Source organism: Orycteropus afer, unplaced genomic scaffold (assembly GCF_000298275.1).
Source record: "Orycteropus afer afer isolate SDZICR_OR568_19922 unplaced genomic scaffold, OryAfe1.0 scaffold00116, whole genome shotgun sequence".
In the NCBI taxonomy this organism is placed as follows: Eukaryota; Metazoa; Chordata; class Mammalia; order Tubulidentata; family Orycteropodidae; genus Orycteropus; species Orycteropus afer.
Window position 1 is genome coordinate 9,562,876 of NW_006921703.1, and position 26,374 is coordinate 9,589,249.

Sequence of the window (26,374 nt, forward strand, 5' to 3'; positions counted from 1 at the left end):
TTCTTTTGCCACTACTGCTTGTTCATATCTGCTATTAAATGTAGTCATGTTACTCTCTTGTTTAAAAATCTTTGAAGGCTCCCTAGCATATCATAGTGTATTTTTTTTTTAACTAGAGAAACACCCTAATCTAAATAAAGTAGGTTTGCATTGTATACTTTTGAGAAAAAAAAAAAATGTAACTGCAATATCTAATATTAGCTTTGCAAATTACATACATAGTAACACACACACATTTATACATACATACATATTTGACTGTGTATATGTAGAGATACCACCTCAGAAACCCAAGGAGGAGTAGGATCTGACTCAACAGCGGTGAGTTTGTTTTGTTGGTTTTTATACATCTAATTAGGTCTTGTGCACTCAATTTTACTGTGTTAAGTACTTTGAGGACCCTAAAAGAAAGATAAGATGTAGCTCTGTTTTGGTTCTTTAGTGCTGCTTTAACAGGTAATAACACAAGTGGATGGCTTTAAACAAACAGGGATTTATTCTCTTACACTTTAGGAGACTGGAAGTCCAGATTCAAAGTGCCAGCTCTAGAGGCTGGGTGAAAGCCCCTCAACCTTGCCCTTCAGCTCTGCCTCTTGCTTCTGGCCCACTGAAGCTGGAGGCTTCTCTTAACTCAGGCATCTGCTGGCTGCTGAGGCTGACAAATTCAAGGTGGACAAGTAAAATACCACAGTCTGAAAATTATCAAGCAACACAGCAGGCCACTAATTCAAGTCCATTAACAGTCTCAAGATCAGCAGATAACATGGCAAGCCATTGAGATGAAGATGGCCAAATGCGTTATCCAGACATGCTGAAAGCTCAAGACTTTCAAGGCATCTTATATACTGGAAGCAGACCAAATCCTTAAAGCAGCTACTCAGATGCTCACAGTAGATTCCACCATGGAGTTGATTACATCTCATCATGGGGAATAACTACATCCAGCTACCAAGTCACTCAAAATCAGTCCCAGCCAAGTTGACGCACAACTACCACAAGCTCCTATCTTCTATTGAATTCAAAAATCTTTAGAGAGAAAAGATTAATAACGATAGCAAATGATTTGGATTGTGTGGTGATGGTTGTGGGAATTCAGACCAGGAAGATTCAGTGAGGAAAGCCTGAGGTGCAGTTCTCTCCTCACGGTCAGCACTATAATTCTGCTCTAATTTGGATAGGAAGAGGAGAAGGAGTAGTGTGGCTAGCTAAGGAAGGAATATGGGAAGTGGTTGTGAAATGTTGGAGATGACAGCAGGCTTAGAAAAGGAAGTGATGAGAAATAGAAGTTCATGTGGGAAATTATGTTTAGGAATGTTGGGTGAAGCAAAACGTAACAAGCAATAAAAATCAGAAAGAGAAGTTAAATTTCTTCTAACTTTAATGTTTATACAAAACATTATATATTATCCAGAACATTGTTTTGCACCTAGCTGCCCTACTTCATTCTCATAAGTGCTTTGAAAACTTACTTTTTAAAACTTTTAACCTATGCAGATTCAAAAGTGCTTTAAAAAAAAGTCAAAATTATACCAAAGTTCTTAGTTTTCTTAAGTGAATTTGATACAATAACCCATTTTAAATTATCTGAATATTTCAAAAGTCAATAATGCTGAGGCATTTATTACAAAGTTACTGTACAAAGATAGACAGTATGTTATGAGAGATACTAAAGGGGGAAAAGGAATTAGACTGATTTTTTTTTTCTCGTCTCAAAATATATCCTGGTGATCTTTCCATATTAAAGTATAGAGCTTGTCTTCATTCTTTTTTTTTTACAGCTGTGTAGTATTCCATTGTGTGGACATGGAGGTCACTTCACCTGATGGCAGTACACTTGTGTGAGAGTGATTGGAGAAAAATGGCTCAAGCCAAGAATGGGCACATCTGTAGCTTTGGAAAATAGCCCCAGATTTCCCTACGTGGGAGCTGTACCATTTTGCACACACAGCAGCAATATATGAAAATGCCTGTCGTCTACAGTTTTACCAACTGAGTGTGTTGCTAAACTTTTGGTGTTTTGTCCATATAAAAGAAGAGAAATATTCGTTAGTTGCATTTCTCTTACTGTATGATTCTAGATTAAGCAGGAATAAAAAAGAAATATAAGGCCATTTATGAAATCAGGAGAGAGAACTGACTGGAGGGAAAAGATTATGAGTTTAGATTTTGACCAGCTTCAATGAGAGACATCGAAGAAGATGGCAGTTTTGGAGAAATGGCAAGACCACTGGCGGGTATACATTGGAAGTAATCATCATATTGGTAGGATTGGATGATTTAAGTTGTTTTCTCTTTAAAAATAGGCAGGTTAATTATGGATCAAGAGTATGATATATATCATTAAAACTTCTTTTCTTCACAGTGCTTTCATATTTTTGTTCATCAAAAGTGAAATACCAAGTAACACATGTTCCATGGATACCACACCATTAATGTCAGAGCATGTGAGTATGGTATAAGATAGATGATAGTATACTGAAAGACAACTTGATTTGAAACAATGTTTAGGTGAAAAGAGAAAGCATAGATTGCAAACACAAATGAGAAGGTATTTTTGCTATTATTTTCTTTTTTTTATTAAACTTTGTATTGTGATTTGGGTGAAAGGTTACAGAGCAAATCAGTTTTCCATTCAACAATTCACACATTTCTTGTTTCATGTCACTGAATGCAATCCTCTCAATGTAACATCACTCATCCTACTTCCTTCCTGTGCTTCTTGTTTCCATTCCTCCTTTTCTTCTATACTTTCCTGCTTTCTAAGCAGGAAAGTTTTTTTTGTCCTCGAGCAAATGCTGTTCTTTTGATCTCGAATGGCTGATTGTCCTAAGGAGTGTGTGCCTTCCTAGAGTTATTGTTCATCTTGTAGACTTGTCTATTATTTGACTAACAATTCACTTACAGAGTGAGCTCAGTTCCAGGTCAGAAGAATGACCAAGGGCCATAGTCTTGGGGGTTACAGCAATCACTGTGCAACCAGTAAGCCTGTTTTTTTTTGTAATGATTTTGAAGTTTCTTCCACATTGTTCTCCCACTCTATCCAGCACCTTCTAATGTGATTGCTTTCAGGGTGGTTGATAGTGGTAGCCAGTCACCATCCAGTTTTTCTGGTCTCAAGGGGGTGAAAGCTGAGGCTTGCATGGTCCTTTAATCCTTTGGACTAATTGTTTCCATGTGTCTTTGATTTTCTTCACTCTTCTTTGCTTCTGACAGGGAGAAGCCAATGGTTGCACCATAGGTTGTCGTTCACAAGCTATTAAGACCCCAGTTGCTGTTCACCAAAGTAGGATGTAGAACGGTATCTTTGTGGACTATGTTGTGCCAATTGACCTTGATATCCCCCTAGACTATGGTCTTGAGTCCCCAGGCCCAGCAACTCACCCCTTCAGGGTTTTTGGTTATGGCTAAGAAGTTTTCATAACTTTGCCCCCTGTATGTTCTACTATCTTCATGGATATATTTGCAGCGTATGCAAATACATGTGAAGAAATATCCTTTGTCAAACCAATACATATTTGTGGTATCATCCCATTCTCCTTCCCATACCTGTTCAGCTTATGTCCATCTGTGTATCCACTTGTAGATAATTGATTGTTGTTATTACTGTTATTGCATGATTTGTGAATCAATATTTATATCTGTTGGCTTTAATTCTTGTGCTCCTCCCAGCGTCTTCCTTTCCTTGATCATTTTGTGCTGACTTCCCCCTTATTGTATATTGCCTTAGTCTTCCCCCAAGTAAATATGTGTCTGCCTTCTAGTGGTTTACCCTGCCTTCCCTTACCACCCCTGGTAACCATCAAAGAATATTTCTTTTTGTGTGAAAATCTTGCTTTGACTTTTTATAGTACTGGCCTTATACAATATTTGTCTTTTAGTGATTGACTAATTTCATTCAGCATAATGGGCTCTAAGTTCATCTATGTTATGATGTTTCACAAATTCATCGTTGTTCTTTAATGTTGTATAGTATGTACCATAGTTTGTTCATCCATTCATCCTTTATGTGCATTTTGGTTGTTTACATCTTTTGCTATTTTATACAGTGGTGCAGTGAACATGGGTGTGCATATATCTGTGTCATGGTTCTTATTTCTGTGAGATATATACTTAGTAGTGGGATTGCTAGATCATATGGTATTTCTATTTCCAGCTTTTCATTATTTTTCATTTACTCACTGCTGTCGAGTTGGATCTGACTCATAGTGAACCCTCCTTGGATTTCCGAGGTAGTATCACTATGGAAGTAGATTGCCCAACCTTCCTTCTGAGGAGTGGCTAGTTGGTTTGAACCATTAGCCTTCTGGTTAGCAGTCAAATGCCTTAGGCACTGAGCCACCAGAGCACCTATATAAAATATCTTAGCATATTTATTTTGACTAGGCCTGTGTAGCAGTTAATCAATGTTTCCATAGTAAAGCTTCTCAGCAACCACAGAGGTTGACTTACTTGTATTAATAGTAGATCTCTGCTAGGAGAGGAATACACAACCTTGTGTTCTGGAGAGATTCAAAGCTTTCTACAACAGGGGAACCCTAAATACTTCAGGGTAATGAAAGTAACCTTATAAAGGAGGAGGAAGGAGATTTTCTACTATGCCAGGAGGAGAAATAGACTAAAGGAAGCCAACCAAAGACAAAAGACATGTGAGAGTAGAAATTGGACTTGATCTTCCTTTTGCTTTTCTACTTCTCTTTTATGCCATATCCTGCTCTACTCAATGATAAAAATCAGGAAAATGTAAGAGGTCACTGTTTTGAACTTGGAGAATCTAAATTAGTCTGTAACGGCAAGTCTGGGTTACTTAGGTTGGCTACATATATAAAAGTGATTTCAAGGGCTGCCTTGCCTTTCCATGATCCCAGACTCTAGGTCTTTCTCTTTCAAGCATCTCCTCCGTCTGCCATGGGCCCAGGGCACTCTAGCTGACCTAGGAAGCCTCACACCTCCACTAATGGATGCCTTGCTCAAAGGTGGTACCTTGTCTCCTTACTTTAAAATTACTCTTTTCTCCTTCTCCTAGGAAAACTCTTATCCACTAAGGTGACTGAAGCTTTGGTTGATTAGGCACTAAGTTGAATAATAATCAGCTTAAGTGTAAGAGAGAAGAGGTTTATTATTCCATAGGCATCTGTAATCAGCACAGCATATCAGGGAGAGTGGATGGTTTCTGGTGTTCCTTGTCCACTTTAGGGTTCCAGAGCCTCCTAATTATCCACCACGCAAGGGGAAAAAAAAAAAGGATAAAAATAATATAAACATAACTTGATAAAAGATATATAGTAGGCTAATTGCCTTAAATTCCTTTAGGCATGAGGGAAGACTGTAAGCAAACTAGATTTACTGTTGCTGTTGTTAGGTGTCATTGAGTTGGTTCTGACTCCTAATGATCCTATGTACAATGGAACAAAACACTGACCACTCCTACACCTACTTCACAATCATTATTATATTTGAGCCCAATTTGCATCTATTGTGTCACTCTGTCTCAGAGAGGGTCTTCCTTTGTTGCTGACCCTCTACTTTACCAGCCATGATGTCCTTCCCCAGGGATTGGTGCCTCCTGATAACATGTCCAAAGTACTTGAGACAAGTCTTGCTGTCCTCAGTTCCAAGGAGCACTCTGGCTGTACTTCTTCTAAGACAGATTTGTTCGTTCCTCTGGCAGTCCATAGTATATTCAATATTCTTTGTCAACACCACAATTAGAATGCATCCATTCTGTCTTCCTTATCCATTGTCCAGCTTTTCCATGCATATGAGGCAATTGAAAATACCATGGCTTGGGTCAGGTGGACTTTAGTCCTCAAAGTGACATATTGGATTTTTGGGGTTCTAATTTTTTTACAGATAATTAAAATATGTAACTGGAACATAAGAGTTAATAAATTTTGTTAGTTTTAATAGGTGTTTCAAAATAGCCATATATTAAGCTGTGAAACATTCAAACAGAGAATTTGCCAAACTATTGTATTAGCAAATCTTTGGCAATTTTCTCAGTGTTTTCTTTTTTTTTTTTTTTTTTGCCTCCTCTTGTTCTGGTATATTCCAATCAGGCGTATATTGTTTCTTTTCATGTCATCCCATGTAATGCTTATGTTCTCTTCATTTCTCTTAAATCTTTGTTCTGATTTTTCTTCATACAGGCTGGCATCAAGGAATTTGCCTATTAGTTGAGCAATGCATTCTTCAGCCAGTTCTAGTCTACTCTTTTATCCTTCCACTGTGCTATCTATCTCCGTAATTTTAGTGTTCATCTTCTGGATTTCTAATTGCTGTTTATGTATGAGTTCTAATTGTGTATTTATCCTGTTATTTTGTTCTTGAACGATTTTCCTGAATTCTTCCAAGGTACTGTCTGTCTTCTCGTTGTTTCTGTTTATGGTTTCCTTGAGGTCTTAGAGTGTCCCATATATATGACCTTCCGAATTCCTTCTCAGATAGTTCCATTACTTGTTCTTCTTTCATGATAGATAATTCTTTACCCAGGGCTATTATTTCTTTTGTCTTGTCCTATTTTTTCTGTTTGATTTGAGGTTGTCTGTTGTTTCCTAGACATTTTGAAGTTGTTGTCTTTAATTATTAGTTATGTATCAATTTGTTTCACCTTGATTTTATGTTTTACTATATCTGAAAGTGTGGGGCAGGTGTACTTCTTTGGTTATTAACTCAGCTGTACTGGGTTGCTCTCCAGCTTTCTTTGTGTTGGTGGAATCACTGGTGTGGATGCAGATGCAGGTCTCTGTCATTGTGAAGAGAATTTGGAGTTAGGACAACCAGGGTTGTTCACCGTCTGTCATTGATCCTGTGGCACAGGAGCTATTGGTGTTACCTGTCTATTGGGTGAAGTGTTCAGTGTAATAGCTCCATTTGCCAGGTGGAGGTTTAATGTTTTCCTCCTATTAGACAAGGCAGGGGAGAAAAGGAAGAAAGAAAAAGACAGGAGGTGGAGGGAAACACCAGAAACAAACCCCAGGATAGAAAGGTAGAAGGAGTTTTCTGCATTTAGGAAGAGATAATTCAGTCAATGATGTAGGCATGAGAAGGGCAGCCTGGGTCCTTATGATGTTTCTACTGATGATGACACTCTGCTGTCAATCAAAGACCCATGGTTCAAAACAAACAGACACCCCAGTGGATAGAGGGCCACCACTTTCTGCTTTGATTGAGAAGCTGCAAAATTCCAATACTCAGGTCCATTCTGTGCCAAATAGGGTCATCCAAGATTTGGTACCAAGCCCACTGCCATGTACCCACTTCAGGGCTCTGCTTACTTGGAGAGAGTTTCTCCCTTTCCCCAACTCTTTTCTGGACCCCACGGCAGCCCAAGCCAATGGGGGTCTTAATCTGTTTCCCAGTAAAGTTATTATACTCACTCAGAGCCCAGATCACCTCGAAAAACTTTTTGTGTGACTACTCAGAGTCCCCAAAGCCTGTGGGTTCTGTGATTTTTTTTTTCTTCCTCATCCTTGATCTCTTTTGCATTTCTAATAACTCTTCTCTGTCTTCTTCTCCGCCAGCTGAGCAGGTTTGTTTATTTTTCCCAGTTATTTAATCTACTGGCATAGGGTCTAAGGCATTTGACTGCTAAGAGAAGGCTGGCAGTTAAAACCCATCATCCACTCCTGGGAAGGAAGACTGGGCAATCTACTTTCATAGAGACACCTCCTTGGAAACTCAAGGAGGGTCGCTATGAATTGGAACCGACTTAATGGAAGTGAGTTTGTTTGTTTTTTTTGGTTTAATCTGCCCCCTTTCTCCGCCTTCATTGAATCTAATAGTTAATCTTCTCCTTAGTTGCTCATAACTCCAGTATCATTATTTTTATCTGTTTTACCCAGTTACTCAGAGTCTCATTTGGAAGAGGGGTTAAATGTGCAGGTTATCTGTATGATGACATCTTCCTTCCTTCACATCCAACTATTCTAAATGAAATAGGAACAGAATCAGAAATAGTCAAGCCTAGGGATACCCACAGAGTGAGAGTATATTTAGTGATCTTTTGTTACGTGCCATTGAGTCAGCTCTTACTTCTAGTGACACTTTGTGCAGCAGAAGAAAATACTGCCTGGTTCTGCACTATCCTCACAATCTTTTTGCTATGCCTGATCCCATCATTTTAGTCACTATGTCAGTCCATCTCACTAAGGGTCTTCCCCTTCCTCGCTGACTCTCCACTTTATGGAGCATGATATCCCAATCCAAGGACTGGTCCCTTCTGACAATGTGACCAAAAGTATATGAGATGAAGTTTAGCCATTTTTACTTCTAAGGAGCATTCTGGCTGTACTACTTCCAAGACAAATTTGTTCATTCTTCTGGCAGTCCATGGTATTTTCAGGTTCTTTGCCAACACCACAATTCAAATTTATCAATTCTTCTCAATCTTCCTTATTCATTGTCTAGCTTTCACATGCATATGAGGTGACTGAAAATACCGTGGCTTTGGTTAAGCACATCTTAGTCTTCAAAGTGACATCTTTGCTCCTTATCACTTTAAAGAGCTCTCTTGTAGCATCTTTTCCCAGTGTAATACAATGTCTGATTTCTTGACTGCTCCTTCCATGAACGTTGATTGTGGATCCAAGTAAAATGAAATGCCTGACAACTTGAATCTCTGTTTGTCACTATGTTGCTTTTTGGTCCACTTGTGAGGAGTTTTTTGTTTATGCTGAGGTGTAATCCATACTAAAATCTTTGACTTTCATCAGTAAGTACTTCAAGTCATCTTCACTTTCAGCCAGCAATGTTGTGTCATCTGCATATCAAGTACACTATGTAACATGTGCAGATTTTAAAGTACACTTGAGAAAGGAGAGGGAATCACTGGAAATTTTTTTCACCAGCATGATTATCAATGAAATGCTGGTTTTTTTTTTTTCGTTTTGTTTTTGTTGTTGTTGTTCCAATGTTTTCAACAGGTGATCAACACAACTGAAGATACCTGTCCTAATTATTCCTGGGTGGATAAACTTTCTACAGTACAGCAACGTATAGTGTAAGCAGAAGTTACTTCTTTTCTCTATTACTCTGTTTCTTATTTTGGTTAAACCAGGGTTACCAGTATAAGGATTATCAGTTTGAAGTGATATTTATCTGAATTCCAAGAAAATGGTAACACAAGGTTTGACTTCCTTGGCTCCATTGAGGAGAGGTTTTCTTTGTTCCCTGATGAATTTTTAGGTTCAGAGGTCCTTAAGTGCTTAGTTGCTTTATTGTAGTCTCTCTAGACAATAAGTAGTTGACAAAAGCAACCTCATTTTGCAAGACTCTTGTGCCTAAAGTAAATGAGATAGACTGCACTAACATGCTCTCAGCAATCACAGTTGAACAAGGCAACACAATTCTCTAGTACTGCACTACTCATGATGCCTGCCCTATACTTGCAGTTCCTCCGTGGGTGTGTAGGACAATTTTATAATCCCACAATTCATTGTCACATACAATGCAATATTTTGTATCTATACTGTCTCCATAAAAACTGGGAGAACTAGGTTCAATATCAGTTCTTTTTTTTGGGGGGGGGCTCTTTTTTTATCTGTAAGGAGCTATGAAAATATACACTCATTTGTTGTTGTTAGGTGCCATCAAGTTGGTTCTGACTTAAAGTGACCCTATGTACAATAGAACAAAATATTGCCTGGCCCTACACTATCCTCGTAATCATTGCTATATTTGAGCTCAATGTTGCAGGCCCTGTGCAGGCCATCTTGTTGTATCACACAATTAATGGCTTTTGAACTTAATGTGGTGACACCTTTTTTTTTGCCTCAACAATATAAAGCTTTTCCTTTGATGGTATATGCACTATCTTCATAGTGCAGAATATGAAGTGCCTCCCACAGAGAACCAAAACAAAACCAATTGCGGTTAAATGGATTCCGACCTTTCTTCCAAGGGGCTTTTGAATGGACTCAAACTGCCAGCCTTTCAGTTAGCAGCTAAGCATGTTAGCCATTTGGCCACTCAGGAACTCCCTGACTGGCACATAGCAACTGCTCAATAAATATTTAAGAGAATGAGTGAATGAACTAACAAACAAACTTGGAAGAAATAAATGTTATTTTTATAAGTGGCATTTCATAATAAAACAGCATTCTCAAATAAAACATTTGTTTTTTAAAAAATCTCTCCTCCATTGTTATTTATTAAGAAAAAAATTTGTGGTTGTTTTATTATTAGTCAGTCCTGATCTATTAGTCTGGTCTATGTTTAGAACATTCCTCCAGGAATATGAAATCCAGGCTTCAATATAATGCAGAGATTTCCAGGGTGACTACAACACATTGCCCATATGTTGTTGTTGTTGTTACGTGCCATCGAGTCAGACCTGACTCATAGCGACCCCTCCTTGGGTTTCCGAGGCGGTATCACTACGGAAGTAGATTGCCCAACCTTCCTTCTGAGGAGTGGCTGGTGAGTTTCAACTGCCAGCCTTCTGGTTAGCAGTCAAGTGCCTTAGGCACTATGCTACCAGAGCTCCTGTTGCCCACATGGTTGTTTGGATTCCTGTGGCCTCATATTCTTTAAAATACTATTAATATAAACTTTGGGGATTGTTTATAAGTTTAGAAGGGAATAGTTTTTGGCTAAATATTTCCTGTTTCACATTATTGTCTTTTGTATTAAGTTAAAGGAACTACCTGTTATAAAACATTAATCACCTCCCCTCAAAATCACTGGAAATTCTTGCTTAATGCAGGCATGGCCTAAGTCTGAGGAGTGAGCATGGCTATAGTACTTAAAATTAAATATTTTCTTCTTATAAAAAGAAATGTTTTACCTGAAAAATCCAGGTTATTTGAGTAATTCAGCACTTCCTTTTGACCATGACATAATTAACTTAAGCATAGATAAGTCTATGGACCTCTCTGGTTGTTTGGAACAAAAAAATGTGTCTAGTACTTAGTCTATCACAACCCCTTGCTAGATACTATAGGGTGTTTAAAAGAAAGCATAAGGCATAGTGTTGGGCCACAAATACCTCATCATTTAATTAGAAAGCCATATTTTATGTGTATTGCATAATAAAATGATAATAATAATCTCATTTATATAATTTATTATGATAACCCATTGTAATTTCTACAAATCATGTGCAGTGGTGGACAGAAGCTGGACTCTTAGTTCTGGTACCACTTTGATACTGCAGAGTATTTCTTTGATTTCTGCTAGTTATAGATTGAGATAGATGCAATGATTTCTGTATAAGTTCTTGTTATTTACATTTGGAGACATGCTTTAATTATGACTCCATTTGTATGTATGTCAAACATATTGTTTTGGATCAAGATTAACAGAGATTTACTTGTTTTTTAAGGGGATGTAGTCTTGCAGTGATATCTGGAATATTCTATGGATGTACATTTGTGCCAATCATTTATATCAAGGACCACAGCAAAAGAAATGATAGTGCATATGCAGGAGCAAGTCAATATGGTAAGATCAAAAATTTCATTTATTTCACTTTATAACTGAACTCGTTGTTGTTGTTGTTGTTGTTGTTGTTATGTGCCATCGAGTCATCTCCAACTCATAGTGACCCCTCCTTGGGTTTCCAAGGCTATATGACTAAGGAAGTAGATTGCCCAATCTTCCTTCCAAGGAGTGGCCAGTGGTTTTGAACTGTCAGCCTTCTGGTTAGCAGTCAAATGCCTTAGGGACTACTCCACCAGAGCTCCTTAATGAACTCATTAGTACATTGCTGTTGGTGTTATGTGTCGTGGAGTCAGACCCAACTCATAGCGACCCCTCCTTGGGTTTCCAAGGTGATATCACTATGGAAGTAGATTGCCCCATCTTCTTTCCGAGGAGTGGCTGGTGGGTTTGAACTGCCAGCCTTCTGGTTAGCAGTCAAGTGCCTTGGGCACTATGCTACCAGAGCTCCTGGGATGTTGCATACTACCTTTAATCTTGTTATTACCTTATTAGCTTATCATTTCAGATCACATCATTGGATATCATTACATATCTGCCACATTACATCATTACATAACTACTAAACCACTGAAAATCATGGCTTAGCCAAGTTTACACAAATTTTGGGGGAACAAAATAATTCAATCCATGACAACTTCCTTCTCCCTTTGTGTATATGTACACTATTCAAACTTTTTATTCATTAAAAAAATGAATAAAAGCGAGGGTGATGAAATCATACAGAACCAGGAATAAGTCTAAAAACTTTATATCACATTTCTCCACTTGCTAGCAATGAGCCATAAATTTGACTGCAAGAGTTCTTGTATCCCGCTTATGAGGGAAATCAAATCATTTTCTACGATTCAGTGAACACAAGATGAAAACAACCAATTTTTCAGGATTACCAGTGTTCTTGGTACTGAGACATAATAAACAATGTCTTTAATAATATCTTTACATATTAGAACAAATGAGTTCTAATGAATATTTCTTATGACAACTGTGAATCTAATCTGATAGCAACACACTTTAGTACAGATTATTAAAAAACAATTCTACATGGGGGCATTATTTTTTTAATTTTTTTCTTTTTTTTTTTACTTTTTTATTGTGATTTGCATGAAAATTTACAGAGAATATTCACTTTCCATACAGCAGTTCACATACACTTTATCTCATGACATTGACCACAATTTACCACAATGCAACAGCTCCCCTCCCACTTCCTCCCAATAGTTACCTCTTCCCTGTGTCCACCCTCCATGCACTCCTGCCCCCTGAGCTGTCTCCCAGTGCATAAGCAGCCCTTCTTTCTCCCACGATTGTTCTCTCCAAGGAGTGTATCTACCTCAGGTAAATGTTCAACTCATATGCCTGTCTTTTGTTCAGCTGGAAGCCACAGATGTTGGTTCAATTCCAGACCTGAAGGGCAGCTAGGGGCCATAATCTCAGTGGTTCCACCAGGCTCTTTCAGACCAGCAAACCTGGTCCCCCCCTTTTTTTTTTTCTCCAAATGATTTTGAGTTTTGTTCCACATTGTTCTCCTTCTCTATCCAGTATCTCTTACAAAGATCCTCTACCAAGTGGTTGACAGTGGTAGCCGGGCACCATCTAGTTCTTCTGGTCTCAGTTGTATAGGCTGAAGATCGGATGGTGTACCAATCGCTAGGACTAATTGTTTCCGTGAATTTTTGGTTTTCTTCATTCTTCTTTTCTCTGGATGAGGAGAGACCCATTGTTGCATTTAGATGGCAGCTTGCAAGCTTTTAAGATCCTAGTTACTACTCGCCAAAGTAGGAATTGGAACAATGTTTTGTGTAGTATATTATGCAAACTGAGCTTGATGTCATGGGGGCATTATTTTTTAAATAGCAAACACATGTGTAGTATGTGCTCTGTGCTCATCACTGTTATAAGCACTTTTCATATATTAACTTAGTTAATCCTCATAAAAATATTATGAATTAATTATTATTATCATCTTCATTTTACAGTTCAGAAAAGTGAGACATATATTAGATAACTTGTGCAAGTTCCCAAGTTACTGCGTAATGGGGATGAGGATTTGCACCCAAGTAGCCTGTGCTCAAGGAGCTCTGGTGGCACAGTGGTTAAAGCATTCAGGTGCTAACCAGATGGCTGGCAGTTCAAACCCACCAGTCACTCCTTAGGAGAGAGATGAAGCATTCTGCTTCCATAAAGATTTACAGCCTTGGAAACCCTATTGAAATTGACTTTATGCCAGTGGGTTGATTTTATTGCTTTAGTCTGTGCTCTTAATTGTTATGCTACGCTGCCTTTTTGTGGTGGTCCATAGGTGGAGCTATTAGTCCTTATATGATTCAGAAGTAGAGTTTAAGATGTTAGAATAAGCAAACTCCTTATCCAAGCTTTCCTCCCTACACCACAGCTGGCCACTTATCTTTATCAACCAATCCCTGGGTGATGCAAAGGGTTAACACACTCTGTGCTAACCAAAAAGTTGGATGTCCAAATCCACCGAGAGGCTTTTCAGAAGAAAGACTTGGTGATCTACTCCAAAAATATCAGCCCCTGAAAAACTCAAGGAGCACAGTTCTACTCTGACAAGCATGGGGGTCACCATGAGTTGGAGTCGACCCAGCAACAACTGGTTTATCTTTGTCAGAATTTTAGGTGAGAAAAACATTGATCCCAGTGTACAAAAGCCCTGAAGATACCTATCAGTGTAGCCAGAGTATTGTCTGCTTAGCAGATAGTGGAGTTGAGGCTTCTTGGAGATTGCACAATTATCTTGTGTGACTAACTCCCCCATGTAACTGGTTTTATAATAAATAATTGAATAAAACCTTCTTTGGAATAACTTTCTGAAGGCACTTGACTGCTAACCAGAAGACTGGTGGTTCAAACCCACCAGCCACTCCTCGGAAGGAAGGTTGGGCAATCTACTTCCGTAGTGATACTGCCTCGGAAACCCAAGGAGGGGTCGCTATGAGTCAGCACATAACAACAACAACAACATGGCTATCATGTACAATAGATATACTGGTCTCCACACTGACCAGTAGACCACATAAGAGCACCCAATTTTTTTTTCCCACACCTCCTGACACCACCACAATCCACCTGGTAATTTACTATAGTTAGTCATTTGGTCTAAATATTCTTTAAAAAAAGATATTTAACATACATATATATTTTTTATTCTATTCAGTTGCCTCCAACTCATGGTGACTTCACATGTGCCAGAGTAGGGCCATGCTTCATAGTGTTTCCAATGGCTGATTTTTTGGAAGTAGATCATCTTTCTTCTGAAGCACCTCTGTCTAGACTAGAACCTCTAACCTTTCAGTTAGCAACCAAGTGCATTAACCATTTGCACCTGCTAAAGTTGGGCAATCTACTTCTGTAGAGATACCACTTTGGAAACCCAAGGAGGCGTCACTATGAGTCAGATCCGACTTGTCAGAAGTGGGTGGGTTAAAGCTGTTGCCATCCAGTCGATACAGACTCATAGTAGCCCTATGTGACAGAGTTGAACTGCCCCATAGTGTTTCCAAGCCTGTAATCTTGGGAAGAAGTAGACTGCCATAGTTTTCTCCTGTGGGTTTGAACCACTGATCTTTAAGCCATCAGGAAAGTGCTTAACCAGTGCACTGCCAAGGCTCCTTATCTTCCTTCTAAGGAGTGGCTGGTGGGTTTGAACCACCAGCCTTCTGGTTAGCAGTCAAATGTCTTAGCCGCTACGTTACTACAGAGCCCATATAAAAAAATAGAATGATTAAAGGTAACTAATGATTATTTTTAAAGTCAATTTTTAAAATTTTATTTCATTTACTTTCAGAAATCTAAATGTGCTTGGAATAACTAAAATGATCTGAGAGTTTTATATCTATGTTTTCAGATTTAGATTATGTCTTTGCACACTTCAGTGGTATCTTTCTTGCAAGTACAGTCTACTTTTTGGCCTACTGTATAGCCATGAAAAATAGTCCTAAACTATACCCTGAAGCAGTCTTACCAGGTAAGAATATTTACTACGGAAAATGTTCTATGTGAAAGTGTAATTCTTTACTCATTTAGGCAACATAATTATATTCTGGAAATTAGGTTACCTGGTGTGTGTGGAGGGGGTGGGGAGTCTCTGCGTGTGTATTTGTCATTCCTTTCACTGCTTTGGCTCCCAGTTTATCACTTAATAAGAAGTATTTAAAAATCACAAAACTGAATAGGAAATCCAGATCATTAGTATATAACCTAAAACTCAATGAATCTCAGATCTTTTCCTGTGACAAAGCAGCTTGTATATTGGCCATCATTCTTTACTATTTCTTCTTTACTCTTTAAAGATTCATATTGAAAGTCTGAGTCCTTTGACTCTATTTTAAAAACAACAACAACAACAAATCATGTCATAGGATTCTGTAGTTTTGGAGAAACTGCTTTCAGACTAAATCCATTAGCCTTGGTGGTAAAATCACTATTTCTTACTTATTTAAGAGTTTATTATCATTCAATTTGGAATCATTCAACTTGGTTTACAAGTAATAATTTCTTAAAGATCTAAGTAAAGGATAAGTCAGGTTCATTTTAAATGACTACTTCACTTAAAGAGCTCTGGTGGCGTAGTGGATAAGGCGCTTGACTGCTGATGGAAAGTCAGCAATTTAAACCCACAGCCTTTCCATGAAAGGAAGATGGGGTGATCTACTTCGGTAAAGATTTATAGCCTCAGAAACCCAGTGGGAGTCGCTATGAGTCGGAAACAACCCGATGGCAGTGAGTTTGGTTTTCTTTGGTTACTTCATTTAAGCCAAAGCATTCACATTATAGAAAATGATAGAATACTAACTGAATGCTTTGCCAAAGTATCATGAAATATTTAGCTTGTATTTTCATTTCTTAGCTGTAGCATCATTCTATATTTCACTTCTTTTTAAATTCCTAGTTTAGAGTAAATGATATTTGTAGAGAATGTTTAGATCTAATATCTTCTATAGGATGTTATCCTATCTTTACATCAACTACTACTTTATTTAATATCAGTAATCTGAAAAGGTTGATAATTGTACCCACAGCAGTTAAGAGCAGAAGAATCAGTTGGTTTCCAAAATGACCTTAAAATATAGATCAAAAATCCATGTTAGTCTACAACATTGATAGGAATGCATTATATATGTGAACTTTAGCATTCTTCATGTATCTGAAGTGTGAATTTTTCAGGAGAAAAGGTTTGTAAATGTGTCATGTCTGCATTTCAGGATTCCTTTCAGGAACACTTTGGGCAATAGCCACCTGTTGTTGGTTCATAGCTAATCACTCTTTAAGTCCTGTGGTCAGTTTTCCAATAATCACTGCTGTAAGTACCTGAATGTTTTTATCTCCCCACCACACACCCCCCAGTTTGTTGTTTTTCAATGTAAATATAAATTTTCTGAGATTCTTAGTGAATCACTAAAGATTTTTATTGTTAGTTGGCAATACAACTATTATCAATAGATTCAAGTAGCTAAACTGACTCTCTAATCCTCATACCTTTGGTTGCTAAGGAACATTTATCAACTCATATTAGCAAGTTCATTCAGCTTTAATGTCCTTGCGGGTTTTTTTTTTTTTTAATTTTTCTTATTTTACCTGATGTTAGTTTTGATACATTTTAATTTTCTATTTATAATAATATTAATTCCTATTTTCATAACAGTCTATAAATATAAAATTGCTTTGTGCATACTATCACATTTGAATCTCATAGCAACCACGTGAGCTGGTATGTACTTCAGACTCTGCTTGAAATGGTATTACAATATCTTTAAGATATTTTCTCTGGAAAAGGAGCTCTGGTGGTGTAGAGCTTAATGCACTTGACTGCTAACCAGAATGCTGGTGGTTCAAACCCACCAGCCACTCCTCAGAAGGAAGGTTGGGCAATCTACTTCTGTAGTGATACTGCCTTGGAAACACAAGAAGGGATCACTATGAGTCAGATTCGATTTGACAGCAGTGGGTTTTCATATCTGGAAAATGCCATTTATCATGACATAGAGAATGGAGTTTTCTCCATCTGATTTTTTAGGTGCCAATTATTTGAGACATAAGTAAATATATATATATATATATATATATTCCATTTTCAGAGGCAAGACAAGGATTAACCCCATTTTGAAAATGAGAAAATCGAGGCACAGTCAGCTAGGAAGGATCTCTGGTGGCATAGTAGTTAACCAAAACGTCAGCATTTCAAACCCACCAGCTGCTCTGTGTGAGAAAGATGAGGCAATTCACTTTTCATAAAGATTTCTATCGTTAGAAACCCTATAGAGCATAGGGCAGTTCTACTCTATCCTGTAGGGTTACTGTGAGTCAGAATTGACTGGATGGCCATGGGTTTAGTCAGCTAAGAATATTGTCTAAAGTTACGTAGCTAGTTTGGAAATCTCAAGACTTCTGAGTTTGGAAGTTTTCCAGTGCACAGTGCTACTTTCTGCCATCAGTATAAAATCCAATTTAAAGTTTGCCTTAGGTTCATTGTGGGACTACGGCTAATATATACACACCAAGGAATTGATTTAATGCTTGGGCTCTTGCATCTCTAGCCATGTTTGATTGTTGACCAGTGGTTCTTCACTGTATCCTCTGCTACCTAATTCATTACCACAAAAAACATTTGCCAACAAAATTTGAGTGGCTCAGTTGTGCAATTGAAAACTGATTTTTTTTTGGGAAATGTTCTCTGGTCTAAAACACATTGCAGAAAAGTTTGAAAAATATTTAAATTGTAATATAAATTCTGGGTTTCAAAATAATGAATTTTTGACATTTATACTGTGTTTATAAAACAGTTTCCAAACACAACTAAATTAAAATAACAGTTTCTTTTCACCCATCCCCAATTTAAAGAACATACATTTTTACATTCTTCATTATTGCTGAGCAACACAAATATTTGACAGTGTTAAATCTTACTACATAGAAAAACAAAACTTAGTGCTGTTGAGTCTACTCACTCTTAACGACCCTTCCTTTGGTTTCTGAGGCAATATCTCTACGGAAGTAGGTTGCCCAATCTTCCTTCTGAGGAGTGGCTGGTGGTTTGAACCCCCAGCCTTCTGGTTAGCAGTCAAATGCTTAGGCACTATGCCACCAGAGCTCCCACTATATAGAAAGGAATAGTATTTATTAAAGTAGATCAAGCCATTGTCATTGACACACTAGAAAGGCCCATAGGATTTTCTAGTCAATAAATTTATGGGAGCAGCTTGTCAGGTCTTTCTCTCACAGAGCTGCTGGGTGAATTCAGACCACCAATCTTTTAGTTAGCAGCCGAGTGATGAACTCTTGTGCCATATTTAAGCCTTATCTATCATGTTGTAGTAATTTATTCTTTTATTTATTATATCTTTGAACAAATATAGATTCTCCAGAAAGATCTTGAGGCAATTTAAAGTAAAATGTACATGAAGAATTAGGTTACACGAGACTAATAAGAATACAAACGCAGACAGTGGAAGTCATGGCAAGAAAGAGGAAGGAAGCAAATAGCGCAAAAAGAGAACAGTTACTATGATTAAACATTAAATGTTGCTTGCTGCTTCCAAAGGGTAATATGATGAAACAGCTAATTCTTATTTACTGGTAGTATGTTATTTCCTCAGAAAATACCAATTCTTAACAGAATTTATCATATAAGGTCATTGAACGGAAGATAGAGGACCACAGAGGATAAAGGGCAGCAGTCAGAGGATAGCAAATAAATTATATTCTTCACAAATTTTTATAATACACAAATGGTTGTTGCATGACTGTTTCTTACCTTGGATTTTGATAAAGACTTAGGACAAAGTCTGAATCAAAGAGTCTGTACCACTTTGACCTATGCTTGCATTACTTTGGGAAAAGCATCACCACCATTTTACTCCTTGCAATAACTCGTAGATTCTTTCTAAACTGAAAATTAGAAAATTATCAGACGAACATCTTTAAAGGCCAATGATACTTTTTAGTATTATTTTCTACCATGCACTATGAAAAGGGAGATGAATTTTCAGATTTCAGAGGATAAAATGTTATGAGAGATTAGCATGATGGTAATTATATCTTCTTTTTTATTGTTTCCTGTCATTTCTTTGTAAATCAGGATGGGGTTTCCTGAAAGATCCAGCTGCTTCTCATTTGATTTAGACTTTGAGGCTTAGGACACTCTGTCATGGTAAAAGGCAGTTCCTTTGACTATTTGTCTGGCTCTTTTGGTGTTGACTTTTCCAGATGTTGATAAACAGAGAGCTAATATATTTTTATTGCTTCACTTATATGCCAGGAGTGAAATCAAACTTTGTTGACCCAGTCATTTAGACAGTTGGAATAATGAAATGGGAAAAAAACATTTTGGAATTATTGATTTGAAACTCTTCCACAGTTCATGCAGAGTTTGAGGAAGAATCATAAAAATGTTGATATAATATACCTTCTCTGCAAAGGCCAAGATCAATCCAAATTCAATTTTCTTTTCCTTCTCAGCTAAAAATACATATATATAAATACATAACACTCAGCTTGAGTAGCTCATCATTTTCAAATTATAGAATCACTCATTTTCCTCATCTCATTTTTTTCTCATTTCCTTTGTCCTATATTGTTTCATGCTTGTGTTTGTTTTAACCCACTAAACCCTGTGATGATTGTTTTGCTTTGCATGGTTTTTCTATCTTCCCAGAATAGGACCTTTAATATTGATTGGTTTGTAATGTAAGACATAGTTGATTACTCTGTGGTAACATCTGTCAAGGGAAACAAATGAATAAAGTGCATGTGCTACTTCCATATGCACACATTAATTATCAGGCCCAAAAGAACATACTAAAATGTATTCGGTTATGAGATTATCTCATACCAAAGAAAGCTAAAAGTTTACGCATATCCTTTTTTCTTATTAATTTCATTTTGAGTATCCTAAGAAACTAATTGGGAGCTCTGGTAGCATAGTGCTAAGGCACTTGACTGCTAACCAGAAGGCTGGCGGTTCAAACCCACCAGCCACTCCTTGGAAGAAAGGTTGGGCAATCCTACTTCCGTAGTGATACTGCCTCGGAAACCCAAGGAGGGGTCGCTATGAGTCGGGGCTGACTCGACGGCAAATAACAACAACAACAACAACAACAAGAAACTAATTAGATTGATAGAAAAAAATAAGCTATCTCATCATTAAAATATAGTTTATTATAAATATATCACATTAAGGAAAAGCCTTTTCTAGTTTTTAAAATATTATAGCACCATCAAAATAATAAAACTGGAGAGCATAAAGAAAAATGAAGAAAAGTCTTTTTTTTTATTTATTTTTTTACTTAATGTTATTTAATGTGATAGTTAATGTTGAGTTAGGTTAAGATTATGAGTGCTTTTGCTTGAAAATATTGTTATATTGCTTTTAGAATAGCAAGCTACTTAAAAGGTCAACTTTCAATTTACTATATTTATATAGAGTGTATTCATAGAAAAACATACAGTTTAGTTAACATTTTTATTTTTCTTTAAGGGTCCAGGATTTATAGCTGCAATGTGGGGTGTCTTCATGTTTAAGGAAATACAGGTATGTACAAGAAAGGGCAAATCTAGAAAATAGAGTAAATCCAGGCAGATGGATTTTTAATATGATGTTTATTTAATATTATTTATTTTCTGAATACTGCATGTGACTCCTAAGCTAGGAGCAGACAACACATAGATTTGATAGGCCTCATGTTCAAAATGTTACTATCTCTAATTAGGAAAGAAAATACTAGAGCTATGCTAATTGTTGGAATCCCTGGGTAGCACAAATGGAAAACAAAAGGCTGTCATTTCAAACCTTGGAAGACAAACCTGATGATTTGCTTCCAAAATGTCACAACCTTGAAAACCCTATGGAGCAGTTCTACACCGTGCATATATGTTGCCGTAAGTCAGAATTGACTGCACAGCAACTGATTTTGTTGTTTTGGTTTATGATGATTATGAAACACCATGTTTCTCCCTACCCACTAGTTTTAAAAAAAAAATTCTTTAGTTGACTTTAATTTTCATTAACTGATTTTAGTCAAATAATTCAATAAAATATGACACAGTGAAATTTGTTTATTGTAAAAGTAAACTCACTGCCATCGAGTTGGATCCGATTCATAGTGACCTCTCCTTGGGTTTCCAAGGCAGTATCTCTGGAAGTAGATTGCCCAACCTTCCTTCCGAGGAGTGGATGGTGGGTTTGAACTGCCAGCCTTCTGGTATTTTGTCAAATGCCTTAGGTACTACGCCACCAGAGCTCCCAAGCAAGGTATAAGATAAGCAAGACAAAAGATTATTTTATCCCAAAGGTTAAAATATCCCTGAGGCAAACAAAATTATGGAATAGATTTTTCTAATGGTCTTCTTGCTTCCCAAAGGCCTTTTTATCAAGCCAACAGCTTTATAAGAAAACATCATGGTAGCAGGTGACAACTACAACATCCCAAAACTTCTTACTCCCCTAAAAACCCCATATCTAGGGATGATGATAATTTTTAATTACATTCATCAGATAGTTCTATGAAATATGTATGTATACATGTATATTTTCATTAAAAATTGTTACAAAGTATTTTCCATATTTTTTTATTGGTGGAAAAAGTCTTCACTTGAGGAGTATACGTGAAATGTATTTTGTAATAGTGTTTTATTCATAGTGACAGATGGATTGTGCACTATTAAGCCCAGGGCAGTTCTACCATTCACATTCAGTGTGAATCCTATAAAATCCTAGAGAAGTCACTTTTGGAACACTGAGAGTAGGTTCTAAAGTTTGACTAAGTAAATATAGACCCCCAAAATTAAACAAAATAAAACATGACAGTCTAAATTGCCCCATATTCCTAAAACATGTAATTTAAGTTCGAGCAGTTTCCTTATAAAATAAAGACTTTTAAACACTAGAATTGCTTATCTCCTCTTTTCTATTTTGGAAAAATTGTCTCTGATACAATCACAAGTATTGAGAGAGAGGGCTGAGGTGAAAGCAAAGAATAAATTATTGACCTTTCTAGAGTAAAAAAAAATAACCAACTTACAAGTCTATCTACAAACAACTTAAGGAATATCCAGAGGTATTTATCATTCAGCACAGATACCTAATTGCCTCTTGAGAGCTGATTAAAGGAAAGCTTTAAATACTTTACATTCCAACAAGTTTAAGAGTCATAAACTAAACACTAAATCCAAAATCCTATCAGAACATTTTTTAAATATTTTTTTTTTAGGAACAAAACAAAACCCTCTAACTAAGCTCTAAAGAAGGAAACAACAGCAAAACCTTTATCTTTATGAGTTTTAGATCCTATCAGTTCCGTGTCTTGAAGCAGGCCTCCAAGTGTACAATTCATAGCAGTAGGAACTAGGCAGAGACATGGACACATTTTGTATTAAAGAGCTTACTGACATTGTTTAATTTTAATGCCATCAATGCATCAGTTGGGTTCATTACACTGTTGATGTTCTTGATATCTGGTATCTGTCACTCTTTGGGAAGTTTTAGAATTTTACATTTAGTTTAAGCTACTTATAAATTATATGCATCGCACTTTAGTCAATATGTCACCAACACAAGGAGTTATTACCACAAAAATTTATAGGTCAGTAGCTACTCCCAAATGAAGAATGAAATGATCTATATCATCTTAGTAGCTGCTTCAAAAATCCAAATTAAAAATGTTTTGCTTCAGGGAAAAGGTTATCATAATCTTTCCAAAAGTTAACTGTTATCTTTGACAAAGGAAAACAATTTCTCTTGCCCAAACATAATCAATCTTTCTCTCTAGAGTAATCTAGAGCTCACTCAGCTATGAGACTAAACAGTTCTAGCAGATTTTTATCCTTAAAGTGGAAAAAAATATTTTATTTCCTGAGAACATTATTCATCTGTCTACACAGATAATAAAATAGAATAGCAAAGTATTCACATAATTAGGTCATAAAGTGCTAATAACTGAAGCCTAGTATATTGTCTTTTTCTTACATAAATAAGTACATCAATTGACTGATTCACAATGTACATTTGGAAAACAGCTGAGTATATTCATTCTATGAACAAATATTTCTTGAGTGCCTACTTTGCAACAGTACTAGAATATATGGAAAAGATGCAGTCTTAAAAACTAAATACATGTTAGGAAACCTAAAGTCTTACTGCAGGATTAAAGTACGAGAGAGAAGAGAGAGTTCAAATAAGCTGCTCTGAGCTTTGTGATGGGAGCCCTGGTGGCGCAGTGCGTAAGGCATTTAACTGCTAACTGGAAGGTTAGCAGTTCAAACCCACCAGCCAGTCCTCGGAAGGAAGATTGGGCAATCTACTCCATAGAGATATCACCTCAGAAACCCAAGGAGGGGTCACTATGAGTGGGGACCGACTCCACGGGCAGCGAGTTTGGTTTTTTTGTTTGTTTGAGCTTTGTGATACTAACTTTCAGATGTGGAACATGTGATTAGATTTGAACCTGTGGTGCGGAGGCTCAAAGTGCATCAGCTAATCAATTTACCTGGCCCCAACATAACGTACTAAGACTTATCTTTGCTTATCACACAGAGGCAAATTAACACACTTAGTTGAAAGGTTAGAGGTTTGAACCTACCTTGATATGTTCAGGGTGACAAGCCTGGCAATCTGTTTCTGAAAGGTCAGCCTTGAAAACTATAGACACAATGTGACAGAGTAGAATTGCACCATAGGCTTGTCTAGACTGTAATCTTTATGGAAATGGATCTCCAGATCCCCAGATCTGGCTCCCTCAGAGCAATGGGGTAAATTTGAACTGCCAAATTTTGGTTCACAGTCAAGCACTTAACCATTGCACCACCAAGAGTTCTTGCTTAGAGTAACAAGTAATGGAGTCTATATTTAAAAAAATATACAGACAAACCTGCAAACAAGACACTGAAGGAACTGGAAACCATTCCATATGAAAACTGATCAAAGGAGCTGGAATACCGACCAGGAAAAGAGATACCTCTAGGGATATAGCTACTTTTCAACATTTCAGGGCTTATCTTGTGGAAGAGATACTAGAAGTGATCTGTCTGTATTCCTAGAGATAAAATTGAAGGGAATGAAATATTTCTGAAAACAGGGAGATATTTCCTTGTTAATTTAAAAATGAACTGGGCTGAATTGAAAAATGGTCCTCAGTGTTTTCCATTTTAGGGCCAAGGCTCTCACACATAGCAGGGCAAGTCAGATTTAGTTATTCTTGATACTTCTCTCTGTTTCTTCCTCATTCATTAAACCTGTCTCATCTCTTCACCTGCACTTCACCGTGCATCCCCCTGGAGAATTGTAGTTTCCTCCTTTGGTTTCCTTGCATCCACTCAGTTCACAGGCAAAAGAGTGAGGGCTCTACAAAACTCAGATCTGGTATTTTCATCACACCCAGCTAGCCTTTTCTTTAAGGTCTTCACTTGTAAAAAAGAAAAAAACAAACAAACAAAAAATCATGAGCCATATTATGGCCTGTAAGATCCCAGTATGTTCCGGCCCATGGCCCTTCAACCTCATTTTACTCTGCCTCACTCTGATTGCTGCAGTCACACTGGCCTTTGTACAGTCCCTGGGAATTACCATGCTTTCTCTTACAAAAAAAGGCTTTGCACATAAAATTCCTCCTACCTAGTATCTCTAATTGCTACCCTATTTCTCTTGCCTGATTTGTTAATACTTAGAAGCTCAGCCCCCATCCCTCAAACCAACCTACTTAATGTTTCTTTGTAACATACTCTCAAACATCTATGGTCCTTTGCTTATTAGCATCCCTCTCACTTTGTAACATTCTTAGATTATTTGTTTAATTCTTGTCTCTCTGAAGGTTAGCTGCAGAAGGACATAATCCATGCCCACTTTTGCTCATCATTTTAACCCAGCACGTGTTAGTACATAGAGGGTGTCCACATGTATTTATTGGATAGGTGAACTAGTAAGGATCTTGTGAGTTTCCAGGGACAGTTTGCAAGATTACCTGGAGGGGTAGCGAAAAAAAAAAAAAAAAAAAGACTACAGGTAGTTAGATCAGATGATCTGTAAGGTTCCCAGCAATTTTGAGTCTATGAATTTTGTATATTTAATTGTTTTTTAATTAAAGTTATTATGTTTCTTATGCAGGGTCTACAAAACTACTTATTAATGATACTTGCATTTTGCATCATTTTGACTGGAGCTTTATGCACTGCTTTTTCTAAAATCTAACTGTCACAAAACCAGAAGATGGCAGCAGTGGGTAAGAGAATTCCTCTGCTTAAGCCTAAAGAGACAATACTGAGAACAGAGAAAGTTCATGTGCATGCTGCAAAATGGATCAAACACTCTTCAAGTGTGTAAATTATTAATTTTTATTCCCACAATGTGATAATGAAGGAAAACTGAATTTCAGTCAAGTCTAAAAGGAAAAAGTTCTTCTGATGACCTGCATATGAAGGAGATAGGACTTTCTGGATGACTAAAAGTCTACATTCATATAGCATTATATCTGAGAATGTTCTTTTTACAATATTTCTAGCATTATTGTAACTAGCATTGCCTCTAGAAAACTGTATAAGGTCCATATACAAACATTTCCAGTCTGTATTTCCAACTTATTGCCCTCATTAATAAAGATAGATAAATACATTTTGGGGGTAGGAGGAGACCAACATAATAATGGAATTTGATTCTAAAGACATCTGAATCCTTGCTAAATAAAGAAAATGTCAAATTTGGTTATTGCATGTTAAAACTTTTATTTCACTCTTTTTAGTAAAAACGTTTTTACTTCAAATTAGTATTGCCCACTTACCTCATCCACCATCTTACTTTGAATTGTTTTTGATTATCTCCAGATAAAATCCATCCTCAGAGAATAAAAATTTCTCATCATTGAGGATACCATAAAACAAAAACCAAACTCACTGCCATTGAGTCGGATCTGACTCATAGCGACTCCTTGGG

General features: G+C 37.0%; 1 protein-coding gene across 1 annotated transcript in view; it reads left to right on the forward strand.

Moving 5' to 3' along the window:
- The window catches only part of TMEM144 (transmembrane protein 144), a 41,020-nt gene extending 15,384 nt beyond the window's left edge, over nt 1-25,636 (forward strand). The window contains exons 5-11 of the mRNA XM_007943986.1: nt 2,363-2,444; nt 8,922-8,998; nt 11,321-11,439; nt 15,305-15,424; nt 16,662-16,759; nt 20,933-20,986; nt 25,553-25,636. Of these exons, the coding sequence (XP_007942177.1) occupies nt 2,363-2,444; nt 8,922-8,998; nt 11,321-11,439; nt 15,305-15,424; nt 16,662-16,759; nt 20,933-20,986; nt 25,553-25,636 (634 nt within the window). The remainder of the gene's footprint in view (nt 1-2,362; nt 2,445-8,921; nt 8,999-11,320; nt 11,440-15,304; nt 15,425-16,661; nt 16,760-20,932; nt 20,987-25,552) is intronic.
- Nucleotides 25,637-26,374: the final 738 nt, after the last annotated feature.